Here is a 22,407-nt window from a genome sequence, read left to right on the forward strand (position 1 = left end):
GAAAAAGCTGGTTAATACCTTAATATGTAGCACGCTGTGGCCAGGTTATCAATACACATGTAATTTTTGGGATTACAGAGTGGCTCTGTTGAGTGTTACTGCAGGATATTTACATTTATACACCTAGGATGCCACAGAGAGCAGATTTTATTGTTACACACAAGAAAAACACGTACAGTGAGATTCAGTGTCCTGTAACCCATCAAGCCATGTTATAAATATTAAGTAATAAGTAGATAATAATGATTGAATACAAATATTCTTTCATATCATGAAAAAGTGTTTTCAAAGAGCAAAATAAGTGTTTCAGATTTGAGACTACAGGAGGGGGTAAGAATTATTTGCTGTGTTGGCAGTCTTTCTGATATACATACAACATTCTTGATTTCCAACTAACTAGTAGATTTTTCTCACCATCAATGACATTTTCATGCAAGTATGTGCTAAGTTCAACTCCTTGAAAATTATCATTAATAACATCATAGTCAACAAGTCTAAGGTCATCTAATGAAAGGCTGTGTAGGGGCAATTACATCGTTATATCTAACGCACTTAATACTGTATTAATACTGAAGAGCATTACAAGAGATTAGGCAGTTATATTTCATGATATGAAAATACACTATTGCTATGACTAGTTAAACCCAGAAAGTGCCATCTGGCTGTCTGTGACTTTGGGGTTCTTGCACTAGCTGTTCTGGGCTGTGCTGCCTCTTGGGTTTCATGTGACTTGTTCAGAGCTTGTGCTCCTTCCTTTCATTATAAGGGACAAGTATGCCTCATTAGGGGAGGACATGGCCTTTTTAAAACAGAAGTCTCTGGCCATGTGGGAGAAAGAGGACATGTCTGAAGACTGGATCTAAACTGAACGACTCTAACCTCAGGGTTAAGGGTATTTTAGTTTGTGATTATGCTTTTGTATGCGAAATGAGTAAATAAAATGTCACCAATGTAACCTGGACTGTTTTCTGCATATGTGTGAGTGTGTGTGTGTGTGTGTGTTTCTAATTCACTGCTTGTAGTGGCATTAGATTGCCATGCACAAAAATTAAACTAATTACTCTTCTTTTAATCTGAAAATGTGACAAGTTGAATACTTTTACTTGTGAATAGTTACAAATGGTTGAAGTTGAGTCAAGCTGAGGCACTGAAATCTTTATTCATACAAAATACATAACCTGTTGGCATTAAACTTTAACAATAATGTAACTTTAATAAACTAATTATTGTTTGTGGAATAAACAATATTCTGAGTGCTGTGGGTACTTACATTATTACCTGATGGTGATATAATTGTCAGGACTAGAGTCTAGTATTAGTTAATAGTAAGAATAATTATAATATAATCAGGCAATAATCAGTAGTTAATTTTCCTTTTATTGCCAACTAGCATTATGAAATATCATTGGACTGGTTTATTGGCACAGCATGAACTCATGAGTACAGATGTGGCAGAGCTTACAAAATGTATATAAATAGAAATAGTTAGATAGATAAATAGTTAAATATTAGTCTATGTGATGCATTTGAGCATAAAGCTTAAAATTCTTTCATTGCCAGGGCACTTATACTTTTGTTTGCAAGAAACAAAAATCTGTCCAGATAAAAACACGCTCAAATTTGTGTGTACAGCACACGCACAGTCACCTAATTATATATACTTTTACCGTAGTCATTAGGGGTAGACTTTTATTTGTTTTCACACCATTACTTTTTTAATGGATCTTTCATATTTAAGAGCTGAAGTCTGTCCTTACATGTTTATTTCAGGAGAAACTCGCAGTTCTTCACTGACTGAGACCCGAGTTTGATTTGCTTTGGGCAAAAAGCTGCCAAGTGTTTTTTTATCTTTTGAGGAGGCACTTCTGTTTCTTATTGACACACACTGAATCTTGTTAACTGATCACTCTGCTATCTACGATTCTTTATTTCATTTCCATAAACCCCAGCACTGAAAACATTTTCACTTTCAACATTGTGTGTACATAGTTAATTATTTGGCAATATAATGTTTATGAATTTCTGGCAATATTCTTTTAAGTATAGTATAGTATAGTATAGTATAGTATAGTATAGTATAGTATAGTATAGTATATTATAGTAGGTGAAGGTGAAGTGACTTGTGGCCAAGTATGGTGACCCATACTCAGAATTTGTGCTCTGCATTTAACCCATCCAAGTGCACACACACAGTAGTGAACACACACACACACACCGTGAACACACACCCGGAGCAGTGGGCAGCCTTTTTTGCTGCGGCGCCCGGGGAGCAGTTGGGGGTTCGGTGCCTTGCTCAAGGGTCTCACCTCAGTCGTGGTATTGAGGGTGGGAGAGAGCGCTGGTCATTCACTCCCCCCACCTACAATCCCTGCCGGACCCGAGACTCGAACCCACAACCTTCAGGTTCACCTTCGGGTTGCAAGTCCGACTCTCTATCCTCTATCCATGCCCCATATAGTATGGTATAGTATAGTATAATATAGTACAGTATAGTGTAGTATAGTATAGTGTAGTATAGTACAGTACAGTACAGTACAGTACAGTACAGTATAGTATAGTATGGTAGAGTATAGTATAATATAGTACAGTATAGTGTAGTATAGTATAGTATAGTGTAGTATAGTACAGTACAGTATAGTATAGTATAATATAGTATTGTATAGGCTATCCTGTTGTATAAAATTGTAAACTAACCATAGATAAGGATAATTGAGTTGACAACAACTGAGTTGATGTGGGGAAAACACTCCACTGTATGGAAGTGAAGCATTTCAGGACAAGACTGGACATACACTGCCAGTTATTTTTTTTGTTTGTTTGATTATGTGTGTATTAGAGTTTAAACACTATTGACCATGAAATAAGGAACACGATTAAACAAACACCCCTCCATCAAATCTTTGTATTTAATGACTATTTCATCGTCCACTCTCAAACTCTAATGGGACTCTAACTGTTTGGTGAATCAGTTACTGTAAGACTGTAAGCTCAATGACAAGAAAGTTAAATCTAATCTAATCCAATCTACTGTAAGCCTAGATTTGAGTTACAGTTGATATTAAACAGTGTTCGTATTAACTAAGTGTTAGTATAACTGAGAAATGCTTCTGTTTTTGGCAAACGTGTATGCAAACTGCACGTGTAACTCAGTAAGTGTAAGTAACTCAAGTTATCTAGCTGTTTTTCCAATAAAATAAAAAGTCACAAGCATTTCTCAGTTCATTCATATCTATTTTTTAATCTAGATTTTCAACGTTTTGACTGAAAACGTTTTCAAAAACTTTTGAATGGCAGTGTATCTCAATTATTTCCCTTCCAGGTTTTTTCAAATTCATATACTCTCAACATTTAATCTGGAAATACTGTCCTAGTATACAGTATTATGAGGGGTTGAGCATTAAGATCAAGCTTGTTATACACAGCAGTCTGAACTAGCCCACGTTAAAGGCAGTCTGTCAGAAGCAGAGAGTATCTAAAAGCATCAGATTTAAGTAAAGAAGAGAGATTAGTGAGACACAAATAGGAGCAGTCCGATATGGCTATATGCGATCTTGGTGTTTTATTATTTTTAAATTAGAGAAAGGATAAACCTTCCTTCCCTGGTGTCTGCCCCCCCCCCGCCCCCCCCCCCCCCCCCCCCCCCCCCCCCACCACACACACACACACACATAAAAATGGTATCTTTATTATGAAAAGAATAAAAACACGACAATAATATCACCATAACTCAAAATAACACAGAACAACACTTAAAAGTATATTTAAGTCTCACACACATTTAAGCACCCCATACCCCCCACCCCCCACAATAATATCTCATAAAAAAGATCTTATTATGATGCTTTGCATCTTGGGAAATAATTTTTTTTTTTTTTAAAAAAAAGAATAAATAAAATGAAAGATGAAAGCATGCAGAGAGAGAGAGAGAGAGAGAGCGCTCCAAAACACATTGTCCTCTTATTGCTTTCACTCAAAAAGAACACTCTTTTTGAGCCTAAAAAAATAATACATAAATACATAATAAATGAAATAAAAGCAGTTCATGCTAATGGACTTCAGACATTTGAAGCCTACTGTATGTAAAGGTGAGTAATATCTATTTTCCATTTACTGCCTTGTACTCAGACAGTTAAAAAAATGCATTAAAGTCATCTTAAAAGTCTCTGTCTCATCTTTCTTACTCCTACAGCATCCCTGACTCACACCATGTTCCTTCTTTTTTCTCACCCACCATCACTTATTCACTTAGCTCTTCACTCACTTAACTTCCCTTCTTCCCTCCTTCTCACTTCATCCCTTGCTCTTTCCTGTACTTGACCTCCTCTCTCTCTCTCTCTCTCTCTCTCTCTCTCTCTCTCTCTGACTAACTCAGTTAGGGAAAACACATTACTTGTTCAAGTATTAAACTTGTCTCAGTCTCGAAGTCTAGACAGCAGACAAGCAGCATCTACACACACAAACACACACAAACACACACAAACACGCTTCCCATCTTAACCCCTAATACACAAGCACGCTGCAGTTGGATTAAGGCAGAGAACGTTACACACAGAGCTTGAGTCTATCAAATCCACTGCAAATCCGCCAGCTGACACAGATAATGGAGTCTGTCCATGTGTATGCGTACATGTGTAAGTGTATTAGTGCATTACACAGCACAGAAGCGCTGTAGGCTGCTTTTGTGTGTGTACGCATAGAAATTAGATATCAATAGCCAAATTTGTGCTTATTCATATGCTAATTGATTATATGCACAATGCAGGATACAGCACATGAAGTGTATGTAATCCATCCCTCCCTTTCACTTAGCGTCCAAGGCCCATGTAATATCGCACACACATACACACACACCACCAACTGCTTCGCCAGGTGGCCCACATCACTAAGCCCCTGAAGCAATTATCCTCACTGGAATCCTATCTCTTCGACAACAATCGGCATGGTACTGTCGGCATGGCAGTGTGTGTTTGTGTGTGAGTGAGACAGTGAGCAATGATGTTGTCAGAACACTGAACGTATACATTTTAACCATTAACAGTGTTCACAGGTAATCAGTTTATACTTTGATATACCAATATAATTATTCTTATCCATCAAAATTTGTGTACGATTCAATCTGAAAGTAAAATGACTGCAAATTTCAGCGATTAACAATTTCAAAGTTGGTGTGTGTATGATCAAACTTGCATAGTTTACACTTTTTATTGAGCATTTTTGGGGATTTTTTTTTTCAATCTGTGACCCTGATTTTAATACAAAATTTCAGGACTAAAGTTGCAATCTCTGGGGGAAAATTTTCATTACATGAATAATGGTTTAGTAGTAGACTTTCAAAGCAAGCAACTCTCAAGAGAAGAGAGGAGCAGTTCAATTCACACATCTGAAATCAGTACCCTACTTGCATTTCCTTAGTTGTGAAACCTACACTAAACTCTAACTTCACAATGCTCATCCTTTCTTAGAACACTTAATGACTGTATCCTTGAAATATTACAATGTTATTCTTGAAATACTTTATATTTATTGGCTTGCTAATGATGCACCCACATAAAGTAGGCCACATTTTATGTAAATAATATGCATATGATATGTAAATAAAGACGAGTGGTGAGTATATGTCACATGGCGGAAGCTTATTCATCAGTGACCCAACATTATGACATTTCATGAATAAGACATTATTGATCAGTTCATATGTCATTCCTGTTGTTTGTATCTACGCATTCCCAAACGATGCTGATATACTGGAATGTTGAGGTGTGCCACATTTCCTACAATACCTGACAAATTTGTTTCATATCTGTGTAAAACCTTTACTTCATTCCTTTAAAAGTTACAAGAATCAGTGATCTAGAAGTCTGAACTTTTTGTAAGTCCAAAAGTTATGTCAGTATTTACATGGGAAAAGTTACACATACTCTGAGATGGGTTACACACATGCTCACAGTAAATCAGATTTCTGGGTGTCCTATTCAGATTATGCAAACTACCTGTAAATTACCTCAGAGGTTGCCAGATTTTTCTTGAGTTTAAATGTCCAAAATGGTTTTTTTTTTTCTTTTTTTCAATAGCGTCTAGACAACTTTGATGAATAGTCCTAGTTTAGTTTAACTGAACAATATAGCTTCCGCCCTCAGGATTCCCCAACTTATGAAATAGCACTTGATCCAGCGCATCCTATTATTTTTCATTTTGCTTTTTATAATGACAGTTAATTGTGTATTATATTGTGTATATATGTAATTATTGTAATTATATATGTAATTATTATTGTGTAATAATTTAATGAAGCACGAGATACTAATTCGAGGTCATATAGCCCAAGTTATCATGCTTTTAATTTGCTATTTTGAGTTTGAATTAATATATTAAGGTCAACATTTCAGTTTATTCAGTGTGCTCTCCTATAAAGAATGCATGCCAACAGTCACAAGTGAATTAATAGTTTTATCCATAAAAAAGTTCCTGGAGATAAGCAATGACTCTGATTAAGATACTGTATCCTCCAATCAACTCAGTATGAAAAAACTTTTTGTGGACTTCTTGGATCATAGTGTTAATTATAGTGTCATATTTATATATTTAATATTGGCCTTGAATGGCATTCCGTAGCTTTTTGAGTGCATTTACAGCCAAAAATGAAAAATTCAGCATGAAATATTACAGCAGACTTAATACTGCTACTCGCTCGAGCTGATATTACACAAAGAAAAAGGAAAAGTCCATCCTGCATGCTCGATTCTCGTATAAATAGTACTTAAGTCTGTAGTTATTATGTGTGCAGTTTTGCAATTACCTCCTCACTACATACCCAATAAAAGTTACTGTTGCATATGAAACTACTGTCACATTACCTTACGGACTCAGGTGGTAATAATTTGGTGGATCTTTTTTTTTTTTTTTGTGATCATAGCACACAAGCAAAAACAAGACATAAGATCAGCATATTGAATCAAATCAGTTTCTCTCATTCCCGTTAAGTCCCACGAACATTTTCATAATGACATTCAGTTAGAGTATACTTTCAGATTTTATATTGATTTAATAGTATCCATAACAAGCACATACAGTATATTTTCTCCTCTTTGTCTATTGGAAGTGGTACAAATGCTGAGATTTGGATACAAGTGCGAATACAACTCTTCACAGAACATTTTGGAATGCACTGGCTTTTAGTAGCTACAACTGATTGATAAAATAATTAAGTCTGTTTTATTTAGGTAGTATTTGGGTGGGATGACATAAATAGTGAACATCCATGAAACCAGGTTGTTAGAATTGGGACATGACTTATAAGGCAGCTTATAAGGTCAGGAAAATACCATTTTATCCCTGAGCCTGCACTAAGAAAGAGGTCTCAGGAGGCAGTAGCACAAACATATTTTTGAACAAGAATGGGATCCCACTGTGTCTGCACATTTTGATTGTCACCCCCCCATTTTTGTGCCCATATATATTGACCCAGCCAAAATAGCAACACACTGACGTTAACTAGCAATTTATGTTTGGATCGGCATGAAAATAGAGACCTGAGCTTTTTATTTAAACTTTCAAATATAAAACACATTATATTTTGAAAAAATCTGATCTTGTTCTCTGCAGTAAACAACAATTCCATTGATTCTGTCATGTATTTCACAGAAAAACAGGGATGAAAACCAATGTGTGTGTGTGTGTGTGTGTGTGTGTGTGTGAAAGTGAGTGTTAAGTGTGTCACTATAAGAGGAACACAATATGAACTCAGTTTAGTTATGAGATCATTACTGAGTACACAACACTCTGTGGAATACACCCTCACACATGCTGTGTGTAAGCGAGAGAAAAAACAGAGAAGAGTGAAAAGGCTTTGCAGGTTCCAGAGAGAGATCATTTTATGTGCGACTATATTCTCAGAAGATTCCTCAAGGGTTATTTGGCCACCTTACAGATCCAGCATCCCTGGTTTAGTCCTGAGCTCTAGTTACTGTCTGTGTAGAGTTTCCTCTCACCTCCTCGATTCCCTAAATTGCCTCTAAGTATGAATATGTGTGTGATGCTCAGTAATGGACTGGAGTCACATACAGGGTGTATTCCTGCCTCACTCTCAGTGTTCCCAGGATAGCCTCTGCATCCCCTGCAGCTCTGACCAGGACAAAGCAGTTACTCAAGATGAATGAATGGACTATTCTTGCTTGTGAAGCAAAATCAAAGCATTATGAAGCCTGTATGATAAATTACTTCAATCAAGTTTATAATAAACAAAACTGCAACCTAACTTTGAAAAAGAGCGAATTACATTAGCAGCTTTGCCTTACAATTCTGACTTCTACTTCTCCTATTTCATCATAAACCAGACTTCACATTCGGGCATAAATATACTAAATAAAGTATATATTTAAAAAAAGAAATCATTATAATCACCTTTTTAAGTTTATTATTTGTATAACAAAACAGTTTCATCTCTATCTAAATCATATTAATGTATAGTGTATTTCAAATGGGATTGCTGTCTTCATAGCAAAGCTAGTTGTAAATAGAATTACACTACATTTACATTTATTCGTTTAGCAGATGCTTTTATCCAAACCAAATTACAAGTGAGGAAATACAAGCAAAGTGATATATCAGAGAACAATACAAGTAGTGCTACCATACAAGATTTTTAATTAAGTGCTAGAGGAGAACAGAGTAGAGGTGTAAGTGCAGATTTGGTTTTTTTTGTTTGTTTTTTTTTGAGTGAGGACAAGTTAGGGGTTAGTTACATGTTCACGGAAGAGGTGGGTCTTTAGCCGTTTTTTGAAGATAGTGACGGAGTCTGCTATCCGGATTGAGGTTAGAAGTTCATTCCACCACTGAGGGACAGTCAGGTTGAAGGTTCTGGAAAGGGACCTCATGCCTCGCTGAGTACGCACTACCAGGCGTCAGTCGTTAACTGATCGCAGGTTGCGGGAGGGAACATAAACCTCAAAGAGTGTGTTGAGGTAAGGGGGTGCTGTTCCAGACAAAGTCTTGTACGTATTATAAATTTATCATTCATTTGTTGTTTATAACCGCCAAACTCTTTCACATTCAAAGCCCAGATACTTTTTTTTAGCATTCCTTTACCAATAAAATTCAGACTTTGCATCATTTACATTTGTAGCCTGTATTGTACCAGGATGCACACATTTATCATGAAATTGTAAAGATCGAAACAAAAGATTAAAACAAATTCAGTAGATTTTCCACTTAAAACTCTAGTATGTTCTTTTCTTTACTTTCAAAGCATTCTTAAAGTCTGCTGCTGATACACTTATGAATGCTGTATCCTTTGCCCTCAGCACTTAATCTGTTATTCCTCTCTGTAGACTTTAAAGGCTTTTTTCTCATGTTATTGCTTCACTGTGCTTAACTCTTTGAGGTCATGACTTGCTCACTTTGCTGGTTGGCAAGATCTGATTAAATTTGTCTTTTCAACTTATAACTTTGTGAGATTTCGTCATTGAAATGTGAAAACAAAAAATGGCAGAGTCTTGGCTTTCCCATGTCCTCAAATGTAAATTTGAAAATAAATACTATTTACCTCTTACTGAGAAACCGCTCGGCTGTCAGTCCTGTGGACACCTAAAAAGGTGTCATCACATAGTTCCTAGTATTGTATTGCTTCTGATCATACAAGAGTCTTGATATTTTTACACTTAACCTCTTGCGCTTTAATTGAGGTTATATTCCCAAGTAAAAACGCATGTGTGAAAGAGTTTTTCACTGAAAGTGGTACCAGGAAGTCAGGGACACCATCAGGCTAAGCAGTCATATTTCAAGTAGGGGCATGTCACCCTGTCCACCCTGCAGAACCTCCTCCTGCCCCTGAGAGTCAAGCTGACGAAACCTTGGAGATGTTATATGAAATCTTTTTTTTAATAACAAAGTGGCATAGCATGTAATAGAAAACTTTTAGGAAGTACTTTAAAGTGTAGAAAAATAGGTGGGAATGGAAAATTCTCTGTAAACATATTTAGAGCATCTAAACAAGGTCTTGTATGCAATGTTCTGTTCTAAATTAAAACTAAGATGCCGAAAATGTTTTTAGATCCAGTATATACTGTGTAAAGTTCTTTCAAAATGCACTGATTCCTACCTTTCTGGAAAGTAATGCAGAGGCAGATGTGAGAGTGTTTCAGGTAGAAAAACACTGGCTCCACAATATAACTCCAACAACACACATTAGCAGATATGAGTCATGGTTTGAGGAATGCTTGGTGCTTATTTAATGTTTTTATATTAATAAACAACACTGTTGAGCTGGAATGACAATGCAGGTATGACTCGAGACGAGTGCTTTTTTGCTGAACCAGTAGACTCCCACTGATCATAAAATATGATTTAAAAAACCTACTACCATTAGTATAAAATATGGAAAGTCATTTGGAAACATTGGTGCATTCCCAGTCCTGATTTGGCCTTACTTCCTGCAGTTAAAGAGCCCCATGTTGAGATGTGCTGGCATCCATCTAATATTAGGCAATTGGTGTTTAAATCTGATTTACCTGCTGTTGTACCCTGTGCAACTTCACTTATAAGTGAAAAACTTTCAACCATCTTTTTTGGGGGAGTTAAGACTAAAGACGTTATTACCTCTGCTGCAACAGAAAGTGGTTATGTCTTGAAATGGGATTTGTTGTACACTCTGAAGGCAAGGAGAGCTTTGAGAATAAGAATAAGAATTACTGAACACAGGCATAGTATTATAAAAGCATAAGGATTATAAGAATCATGTTGCTGTAAATTTTACAGAAGCAGGAGAAAATGTAGCTTCTGAGTTAGACCAAGTTTCAGTTAATGCTCGCATCAAACATCAGAATAGGGGGAAATGTGATCTCACTGACTTTCACCAAGACATGGTTGTTGGTGCCAGACTGGCTGATTTGGTTATTTCAAAACCTGCTGATCTCTCAGGTACCATAGTCTTTAGAGTTTATATAGAATGGTGCAAAAAAACAAAAAACATCCTGTAAGCAGCAGTTCTGTGGTTGAAAATGAATTGTTGATTAGAGAAGTCAGAGAAGCATGGTCAGGTTTGAGCTGACAGGAAATCTATAGTTAGCACTCTTTACAACCGTGATGAGCAGAAAAGCATCTCAGAATGCATGACATTTCAACCCTTGAGGCAGATGGGCTACAACAGCAGCATAGCACATTGGGTTCCACTTCTGTCAGACAAGAACAGGAATCTGAGGCTACAGTGGGTACAAGTTCAGTTAAACTGAACAGTTAGTTGAAGGTTGTGGGGAAAAAACTCACCTGTCCTAGACGTTTAGGTCTTTTAGGTCTTTTAAGACTCTAGCCATCCCCTAATGTTAAGCTGTGCCTTTGCTGATGTCTTAACTATTTATATACTTCTGATTTAAAATTATTCATTTCTGCTAAACTGGCATAATCTATTTTATATCAGTTAATATAGGTTTTGTACCGACTTGTGCCTACTTGGAGACATAAGTTCGATTAAATGCTTACACATTTAACATAAACTAACCTGTTAAATTCACAGTCTGCTACATTGAATACAGACATAATTCTTAGAAAGACATAGCTTTAGTTATGCATTTAGAATAATGTAGTTATACCTGTGGTCACACAATTTATGCTATATATGTATATCTAAGATAATGTGATTATAGATGTTGGGCTGTTTATGTGCTACATGTATATTTAGACTAATGCAGTTCTGCCCACAAGTTTACACAAATAAAATATGAGTGATCATACAGAATGCTTAGGTGAAGCTACTATGTATATCATCTTACAAATTCTGATATGTACATTCATTTTTGAGCAGCACTGTAGCTGTTACATGTATGACTTATATGGCTTTAGATGTTATATAGAGGTTTATTTAGGCCCAACAAAGCTGTAAATATTAACTTCAGCCAGTAATCCTGTTTAAGGTTAGAACTGCAATCTGATCTGGATGCAGTCATTAGATACTTCAAGACAAACGTGCTAACTATGTTGAACATCTCTCCCAACGGCACTGAATTCTAATGCTTCTCTCTTCAGCATTCAGAGGTGCTGCACCTCTGTAGTCAGTTTAAAATGCTCGACAGCAGAGGTAGAGTGAGCCAGTTCACAACCTTCCCATAATTATTTTACATTCCAACTCGTGGATTCGGACCAGTATTTTCAAAATTCTGCATTACAAATCGGTCAAAAAATATATATAGTCAGCTATATTTTATGTATTACCTCTTACTGGAGCATGTTCTTTACACATAAGTGATGCACACATAGCCAAATACACACGCTGGTATAAAAAAAAAAAAAGTGCATTTTCACTTTTGTTTGGTGAGTCTTACTGTTTTCTGCATTCTGCCGAAATGTTGTAATTAAGATTGCTTATAGAGAATTTCCTGTGTAGAAGGCTAACTTTGATAAAGTTACAGCAACATCCTCACTCTGGCTTTTGTTTTGTCACGGTTGTGTTCATTGTTCTAATCAATAGAACTGTCTCTGTTCATTTTCATTAGCATTTACTGTACAGCTAGACTTTATTAGGCTACTCCTCAGTACCAGAGTGAGTGTCAGTGTAGTCTACTCATCCATAGGAAAAATTCATTGGTATAACTAATTCCATACATTAACAATTATCATAATTAACATTTTAGAATAAAGTCTATCAAGACATTTTAATTTGTGATTCAATATCACATTTTCGCTTTTATTAGTGTTATTTGAATTCCTGTCATACATTAGTTCTTTTACCACAAGGTCTATTCTCCTGTTTAAAATCTACCAAGTTTGCTTCCACTATAACAGCTGAACCATATGCTCTTTAAGGTTCAAGACTGGACGCGAGATGCTTTTCTGCACTGCACGGCTGTAAAGAGTAGTTATTTGAGTTACTGAGTTCTGACTTCCTGCTGTACATTAGTTCTTTTGCCACAAGGACTATTTCCCATTATTAATATCTAAGTTTACTTCCACAATAACTGCTGAACCATTTGCATATGCTTTTTTGTGAGAAATATACGTTCAGTTTGTATGGGAGCAGCTTATCTTTAACACTGGTTTGAGTTTGTTGCTTCTGTGACGCTGAATCTTAGACTATCAAGTGTGATTGCTCAGTGAACGTTTGAATTTGATGACAAGCATGCTATACTTAGTTGATAAACCTCACAACTCACTTATTAGAAGTTATAAGGTTATCAAATAACTGGTTACATAAGTTTGAAAGGTAAAGAAATGTCCAATATGCAATGTATAATTTGTGAAGTGAAGTGAAGTGAAGTGACCCATACTAGGAATTTGTGCTCTGCATTTAACCCTCTTCACTTAAGTAGTGAACACACACACACACACACACACACACACACACCGTGAACACACACACGGAGCAGTAGGCAGCCTTTTTTGCTGCGGTGCCCGGGGAGCAGTTGGGGGTTCGGTGCCTTGCTCAAGGGTCTCACCTCAGTCGTGGTATTGAGAGTGGGAGAGAGCGCTGGTCATTCACTCCCCCCACCTACAATCCCTGCCGGACCTGAGACTCGAACCCACGACCTTCAGGTTCCAAGTCCGATCCTGTATCTACACTTGAAATATTATGTGTCTATGGAAGTTCATTACTGTTCATCCATCATATGGCTACTCTAATGCAGTCCACACACACACACACACACACACACACACACACGCACACACACACACATACACACACATGGGCATGTGAATAGATAAAGGACCTCTTTCAGCTTTGGGGTGTCTACTGTGTCCTACGAGTCATACCTTCTGCTTTGGAGGTGAGTGATGATCACAATGGGACATTTAAACATCTTGGGCAAGGGTGCCAATGGACATTGATGTCTCTCCCTGCTGGGAGAATGATGACACAGTCTACAAGGAGGGCATAGGGCCAGACGACAAGATTCCTGGCGAGTGCCTCCACCCACTCAGCTAAACATGGCTACACCTGGTGGGACCGGGTGTTCAAGGGTGGCATCCTGCCCAGCCTCATCTTTCTTGTTATCGTTTGTGATGTAGAAACTACTAGAGTCCTGTGACTATACTGTTTCTTGTTATGTTAAAGATATGTTAAAGAATATAGTCGGGGCCAAAAGTCTGAGACCAATAATGAAAATGTGTTCTTTTCCAATTTAATACAAAAAACTTTCATTACAAATGATATTATCAGCAACTACTTGAGTAAAATGAAGAATTTTAGAAATATTTATATGAATTATAAAATTTCTTTGTATTTGGTAGATCCCTCTTTAATGACAGCATGCACTTGAGCTGGCATGGACTCCTGATCCATGTTAGATCAAATCCATTGTAGTGTCTTGTTTCAATGGAAGAGATACAGTAAGACTCAAGAAAAATCTAACCTTCTATACAATGAGTAAACATGTCTAATATCACAAATTTAGATTTAAAGCTTATATTTAAAAAGCGACCTAGAAATAGTACAGAATAATGAATGTACCTGATATTGAACATTTCCTTTCTTTGTTTTAGACTGTGCAAAATTCTAAACCATTCTGTTTATTTCCAGTTTTAAATAAAAGAAGATTTCCAAATATTTCTGAATTTTGTACCCTACTATATGTATATGCCTAACTTCATCTGGGCTGATATTTTTCAGCCCATGTCACTGAGACATCCATATCATGTCATCAGCAGCGATGAGGAAAGCACAAGTGAAATGCAGTCTCGACAACCGATTATTAATTTAACTTCATTGTATAATCATCATATAAATTGGAACAAGCAGTGAAATAAGCTTAAAGTGTCCACAGTAAGAAAACTGTGCGTATTGAATATTATAGTATATCATATAACCAGTTATTGGCACACGTCTATGTTAAGATATTAAATCAGGGCTCCTGCCCTTTCCATTTGAAAAAAAAAAGAAAAACAGACCTTCTCACTCCCTTTCGCGTTCACCTTTCCTCCCTGTGTTTAACCATAGGTTACTTCCTCACACTTTACTGTTTTTTTTCTTCCCTCTTTCCTTCTTCCTGTCTCCTCAGCTGATTCTTTCTCTCTCTCTACCTCTCTCTCTCTACCTCTCTCTCTCAGCTATTTTTAGCACTGGCTCATTTGGGCCTCTAAAACAAGCAGCTCTGTGGTGGAGCAAATGCACCAGCACGCACACACACACACACACACTTCACTGCATGTGCACACAATTCACACATCTTCCATTGCATCCGTGTGTGTTTCTATTTTCCGCTTAGCTAGTGATTTTCCATCATTAGTACACCTGACCTCACATACATGTAAGTGTGCAGGCAAGCACACAAATTCAGATACGCACTCTCTGCTCTGTACAACAACATCAAAAGTCACAAAAAATACAATTACACAATTAATTGCTAACTGCTGCATTGCAGGCTTCCTTTTATATATCTCACACTTTTTTGGAGCCAAGCAGGAATCTAAAGGCGGAAATGGACTCGTATAGCGCACATATGTTAGAGCTCTACAGGAATTACTGCGACAGTATGTTTAACTCATGTTCATAGTGATGTTCAACTCATAAAGGAAGTGACTGACACATTACATAAGTGCAAGATGCTTATGCATATTACAATCATATGCTTATACATACTACAATAAAAATAATTTGGTAAAGGGTAGCGTTGCCACCTCACAGCTCCAGGGTTCTTTCCTGAGCTCAGATTACTGTCTGTGTGGAGTTTTACATGTTCTCCCTGTGTCTGCTTGAGTTACCTTTGGGTTCTCCAGTTTCCTCCCATCTCCCAAAAACGTGCCAGTAGGTGGACTGACTATAATAAACTGTGGAAACGTGTGTGTGTGTGTGTGTGTGTGTGTGTGTGTGTGTGTGTGTGTGTGTGGTGCCCTGGGATAGACTGCCACCCCCATCCAGGGTGTTCCTGGGATAAGTTCCTGGGATAATAAAGCAGTTACTGAAGATGAATGGATTTCTTTTAGAGCAGTCAATGGCTGCATTTACATGCACATCAATATTCTAATATTAATTGGAATTTGGCAATATTCTAATTAGTGTTGAGTCATGCAAACGCTGCAACCCGATTGCCGATTCAGATTAAGACAATATTCTGATTCCCCAAATTCTGATTCCCACCCCTGGAATATGCCTGTTTTAGTCAGAAATCTGTTGCATGTAAACACCTTCGTCAGAAAATCCACTGAAAGGAGATATATGCACATGGTCAGTCTGCAAGGAATTGTGGGTGCTAACAGATGCTTAGCTGTAGGCTAGGTGTTTAGGAATGGCAACTCAGGCATACTTACAACAACCATGTATACATGAATATTCCGATGCCTGTACGCATATAAACATCATATTCGGAATATGACTGACACTCGAGTATAGACCTTAAACGGAATTTGATGTGCATGTAAATGTAGTTAGTGATCTGCTGAACTTCATTACCTAATAGTTAAATATTACATTTACCTAACATTGTCATTGCTGCATTCTTCTTGGTTAAGCTTTGACATATGATCAAACTATATTAAACACAGGAATTCAGTGGTATTAACAGAATGATGAAAGTGTTACTGAGTCACTAAACTTCTACAATTAGTATCTGAATATACAAGCCTATTAAACCATAATAGTCATTCAAACAAAATGGAATGAACTGTCAGTTGACAACCAAAGAAGACACCGGAATATGAAAATGAATGTCAGTGTCAGTTAATAATACAAATGATTACCAACTTTATATTATCAGAGTACAATATACGGGAATAAATTAGTAGATTATCAGTATGTGCCATAGTGATATGTGCTATAAGACTGTTATGTATACAAATATTACAATCCAAGAATGTGTTTTTTGAAAGGTTTTCTAGTGTGCAATTATAGGATATATGATAGAATTTAAATGTAAATGTTAATTTTATATTGAATTTACCATAAAGATCAGTTGCGTGGTCCAACTCAGTGTTCTCTAAAGACCAACTATAAAATGGCAGGGACATGGTTGAGTTGAGTCTGTCCTCTGGCAGCCACATTCATTTGGGTTTGTCGTTAGGAGTCCATGGAAGAATGTTGGCCAGATAAAAGTATAAAGTTTGGGCCAGCACTGGGCCATGAATCATTTGCTATCTGATTTTGACTCTATATTCTACTCCCTAGATTTTATGCAGGGATGATAAAGGGATGGCAAGATGGCAAGGTCCATTGGCATGCCTGTCATGTGACTTTTTCATGGATCACGTCTCAGTTTTAATTGCCAGTTTTCAGTATGTGTATGACAGCATGGAAGGAAAAGAGACCCCTTCATCTGTCTTGTATGAGTTAGCCGAACTTTTTCTTTCTATGAGATAAAGACAGGGAGCAATGGAGAGACAGAAGAGGTGGTTGATTATGACATGCCAGTCTGCCCTACTCTGGTCCTCAACACTGTTTTTTTTTTCTGAGGAATAAGCCAATGCATGAAGGGATGAAAAGATAGACAGAGGGAAGGTGAGAAGGACGACTGCGTGGAAGAAGTGCTGACTCGGACATGCCTGTCCATCTCGGTTGGACGTCCGCCATTAAGGAGACATCAATATTTCAGAGCATAGTGAGATCCAAGGAACATTCTAGAGCTCAGTCCATTAGCAGGTTGCACCATCAATACACGACACAGAAGTGTATGAGTGTGTGTTGTGTGTGCATGAGCTAAGATTGCCAACCCTTCAGAATTGGCCTTGAGGCCTCAAGGTATTGCCTGAGGCCTCTCAGAATTATATAAATTCGAACCTTGAGATTTTTTTTTTAGATCTTTTTCTTAAAGGAAAAAAAATGATGTTCTTTTATAAGATTACTGTTGTAAATATAAAAAACAATCCAGACAGATATCTGGGAAAATGACCAGGGTTGAATTACTTGTTTGCATTTGTTAATACCTCTCCCGTACTCCGTGTCTCCGTGATTATGTGTGTTTTGTGTGTGTTTTGTGTGTGTTGTGTGTGTGTGTGTATATTAGTGTCTGAGTCGCTGGTCTACACAGTATATAATGTGAAGCTTTTCCTTTGGCAGTTTGTCTTTCTTACTTAATGCTAATATTCAATATTTTAATGTTTTGCAATGTTTATAATTATGTCACTATGCAAATAATCCTAAGAACCATAATCCCTGGCTTCTCTGTTGTCCTTCACATGTCAATATCTCTCCAACAGTGCGCTAAAATCTGAAATCCTCTCAAATCTCCATTTTAGTTTGGGCTCTTTCACTTTGCCAAGAAACTGCGTGCATAAACAACACCTCAGTGTGTTGCTCTCTGCTGACCTAAGCCACTTTTTTTTGCTCAAGTCACTTGTGTGCAGAAAACAATTAACAGCAAATTACAAAAAAATTATTTTTATATTTCATAATATTTTAAAATGATATGTATGTTGGTGAAATGCTTCCTTATAAAGGACAATATAGCACAAACATTCCCTAGGCTTCCACAAGTCTTAGAATGAAGAAGTTAAATTGTTTTTAGAAACTCTAATATACCACTAATGCAGCAACACATTATTCTCCGGCAGTTGCAGATTTATTACCACACTTTAGTAAAATCTGATAAAGAACTGAACAACACTATAAGTCGTCTGGGACGATTTCACTGTTCCAAGTGTGTGTTTGAAAGATTTCTGTTATGATGTGCCGGACAATGTTCAAATCATTACTTCCCAGAAATAGACTGTATAGGAAATGTATTGATCGATTTGTCTTCAAGTCCGATCTTCTAAGTTACACCTTGTACACTGCCTATCTTGGGAACACTAAGGAGTGAGGCAGATACACACCCCGGATGGGACAATTAGAATGAGGACCACTAATACATTTCCACTGGATAATCCAAGCAGGATGCTCAGTATGCTAAACTCTTAGGTGTGTGTGAATGTGTGTGCATTGTGCCCTGCGATGGAGTGGTGTATTCTTATCCCGGATCCTCCACTACCCTGATCATGATAAAGCGGTTACTGAAGATGACTGACTGCATAGTCCAAAGCCGTCGGATATGCCCAAGAAGTGTAACGCTATAAATGTCATGCAACCTACAAAAAGTTAACCTGATTTATTTATACACTATAAACTTACATAATCTCCACATATGCTACTTGGCTGTGTATCCTCTGGAGCACAAATGTTCAATGACAGGTCATGTTAAGTAAAGTGTGTATTCTGGACTTTTTATTTATAGCTAAAGCTACACTGTGTAGGACTTTTTTTTAATTAAAAACGAAAAAAAAAAAAAAAAACATTACTGAATCGGGGAGATAAACTCCAATACTGTGTAACATGGTGGTCCTGTTCCTGTGAGTCATCCTGTAATGGTAGTTCACAGTCAGTGCTGTGTCAGGGACGTCGGGTCGGATTTAGTGGGAAATTTGTACGCATACGTTATATGCCAGCTTACATATGTCAAAAGTCATCATGCCCCAGCTTTAGGTATAAAAGAAGTCTGACTGTGACATATGAGAGCTAGCAAGGGAGGGAAGAGAAAGAGTGAGAGAGTGCAACATTGTATTAAAAGAGGAAACAGATTCAGGAGTGATGGAGTTTATTTATTCTCGAATTTCAGTGGAAGTTAGTCTAGAGTAGTCAACTGATTTAGCCTGGTTGTGGAATTTATATCATTACCCAGTAGTTTTAGCTAGTGGATAATGGAAGATGTTTGTGTGTTTTGCTGTTACATTAGATGAAATTGAGTGATCTGAGCCCCTCTATTCTTATATTTTCCACTGATCTGTGTCTTTTTATCCTGTGCACATAGATAGATTAGATAACAAACTACACAAATCAGGAAACAGAAATAGCTAACTAGAGATAGTGGGCTAGTTCGCATGCATCCTGGGGATGTCCAGATGTCTATAAGGGCGTTATATGGTAAACTGCCCCATTTCCCTAACACACACTTCTTATTACTGTACACATACTGTATATGATAGATTGCTATAATGGGAACATTCAGCAAACCCTTATGTTAAAATAGCTGCACTCAGTCATTAAAATCGTTTATACTGTGATTGGGAAAATATGTGCCATAAGTCATGTTAATTCATATGTGTAAATGTTAACAAATATAAAATCTCTATTATTATGTGGAGTCTTCAGAAATAATTTCCTTTCACAAATGTCCAATCATTCTTCACCTTCTTAAGGTGAATAAATTTCATCTTATAAACCAAGAAGTAAAAAAGACATGTATCAAGAATTTTACAAATAATAGATGCTTAATCAGCTGTTTTTCGTAAATATGATAATAGTAATTGTACTAACTCACCAGTGTGCAGAATCTCTCAGGTGGGTTGCCACACGTGATGCCCGGTGGTTCCACACGTATGCGCATGAACTCCTTCATTGACTTGGCCTTGGGTTGGCATGCATGCTGCTCCCACACTGAGCCCTCATCCGTGGCGAGGAGTGACTTGCACAACTCGTACTGGCCTTGAACCTGCACCAGCATGTGCAGGAGGACAAGGAGGAAGAAAGTGGCTCGTGCCAGCATGACAAGCGCCAGCCAGGAAACAAGAGAAGTGCCGGCGTAAATTTCAGAGGAAAGAGATGTTGGCATAGAAGAGGAGTCACGTGAGAGCATCTGGTAAACTTGCCACGGTCATTCTGTATGAGGTATTTTTTATTGTTTTTTATCAAAGCATTAAAAGGTTAAGGAATTGCTGGTAAAAAAAAAAAAAAAAACAGGGAAGATACAAATTCAGTATGAATTGCAAGTAAAGTCCTTTGTCCATCTCAGTTTCTTGTCCATCACACCTTCAGAGTCAATCCACTGGCATTCTTTAAACATTCACCAAACTTCATGTTCCTGAAACCAATACAGTAAAGAGACAGCTTTATTCTCAGCCCCGGATTTACTAAAGAGTTTTGTGTGTGTATGTGTGTGTGTGTGTGTGAAAACATACAAACTTGAAAACACCCATAAGAAATGTACAGGTTGATTTACTAACAGGGTCTTTCAAATGAGCAAAATAGCAATTTTGCACGATTGCCTTAATGAATATACTGAAGGGCAGGTATTACATTTGCAGAAGCCCTCTTCTACCATTAGAAGACAAAATAAATTCATTTTTGTCAAGCTTGTTGAAATTACAACTCAATATTATCAAAATAAATTTAAATCACCACAATAAATTATTTTCATATTAGATATTCATGTTGGAACCCCAATGCCAGTATCATTTAAAAACAAAACACATTCATGTCTACACTCTTTTATTTTGTGCTTATGTCATATTTTGGAGAGTTGATTGATTGCCTCTTACTGCCTTTAATATGGGTTTGAACCTCTTCCACGAGATAGGATACAATTTTGATTCTTAAGGCAACAATTTGATATTTGAGAACTCCACTTAATTTGCTACGATACAAGATGATTTCAATTCATGAGGCAACAATTCAATATTTGATGATACAACTAAATCTGTTATGATATGATACAAAATGATTCAATTTAGTAGCCTCAAAACACTTTTCCAGAATCTAGGGTAGGCCTGCTGTTAATTTGCAAATGAAGATGCCATAGAGAATGAGTGTTTTAAAAGCATCAGAGTTACAGGCAAAGTATCAGAGTTACAGGCAAATAATCAATAATAATCAATTTATGATTGTTGTCTCAAATAATTTCAGTCTGTGCCTCAATGCATTGATCCAAATTGTCCAATCGTTACACCCATAGCCTTTACTCAGTGTTGCCATGCAAATACAAATACATGTAGGAAGTTACAGTTTACTCTTCTGGGAGACTTTCTGAGATCCAGATTTGCCATATGCATCAAGAATAATCAGAACACCCAAAAATCTGCAGCAAAATTATCTACAGTATAACGGTACTGTATTTTCCTTTATTTTGTTACCCTTCTGTACTATACTCAATCCTTAGCGTTTAGTACTAAATGGAAAGTACTATGCAGTACGTCACGTCATTGCACGATGCCAAAACAATTCCCACTTCCACTTCGACTATTTGCATCCGTGAGATAGTGTTTTAAATTTCAGCTAAATTTAAACCACAATGGCATCTGGTGGCCCCGCCTCTTCCTCTACGTACAGGATGCGGTTGTTGAGTGCAAAAATGTACATCATCCAGGTATTATTAGTACACTACACACACATTTCCCTGTGTGAACACATTACTCGTTCTATGTGTAGTATGCAAAGTGCACAGTATGATACAGCTTCTTCCTGTCATACCCAAGCTACGTTCTAGTATATTATATTATGCTAATGCATTTGTGATGGCAGGGATAAGACAAATGAGGCTTGTTTTGTGCAGACAATTTGTTATGCACATAGTTCCTTGTGTAAAGGTTACTCTTTAACCATTCCAAGAGTTCTTATTCTGGATCACACAAACTACAGGTTAGTTACATATTCCCTATAAAATGTCATGGAAAACCATTAGAATCATGTGCTGTGATGACCCGTTATTTTGTTACTCTCTCATTGAGGTCACTGTGGTAATAATA

The 22,407-nt window shown here is 37.1% G+C and overlaps 1 protein-coding gene across 1 annotated transcript in view; it reads right to left on the bottom strand.

Annotated features, from left to right (window-relative positions):
• The window catches only part of ntng2b (netrin g2b), a 73,677-nt gene that overhangs the window by 49,226 nt on the left and 2,044 nt on the right, over positions 1–22,407 (bottom strand). Inside the window, exon 2 of the mRNA XM_026929321.3 lies at positions 20,208–20,747. Coding sequence (XP_026785122.3) covers positions 20,208–20,522 — 315 coding nt within the window. The 5' untranslated portion in view covers positions 20,523–20,747. The remainder of the gene's footprint in view (positions 1–20,207; positions 20,748–22,407) is intronic.

This window comes from Pangasianodon hypophthalmus, chromosome 15 (assembly GCF_027358585.1).
Source record: "Pangasianodon hypophthalmus isolate fPanHyp1 chromosome 15, fPanHyp1.pri, whole genome shotgun sequence".
NCBI classification, from domain to species: domain Eukaryota; kingdom Metazoa; phylum Chordata; class Actinopteri; order Siluriformes; family Pangasiidae; genus Pangasianodon; species Pangasianodon hypophthalmus.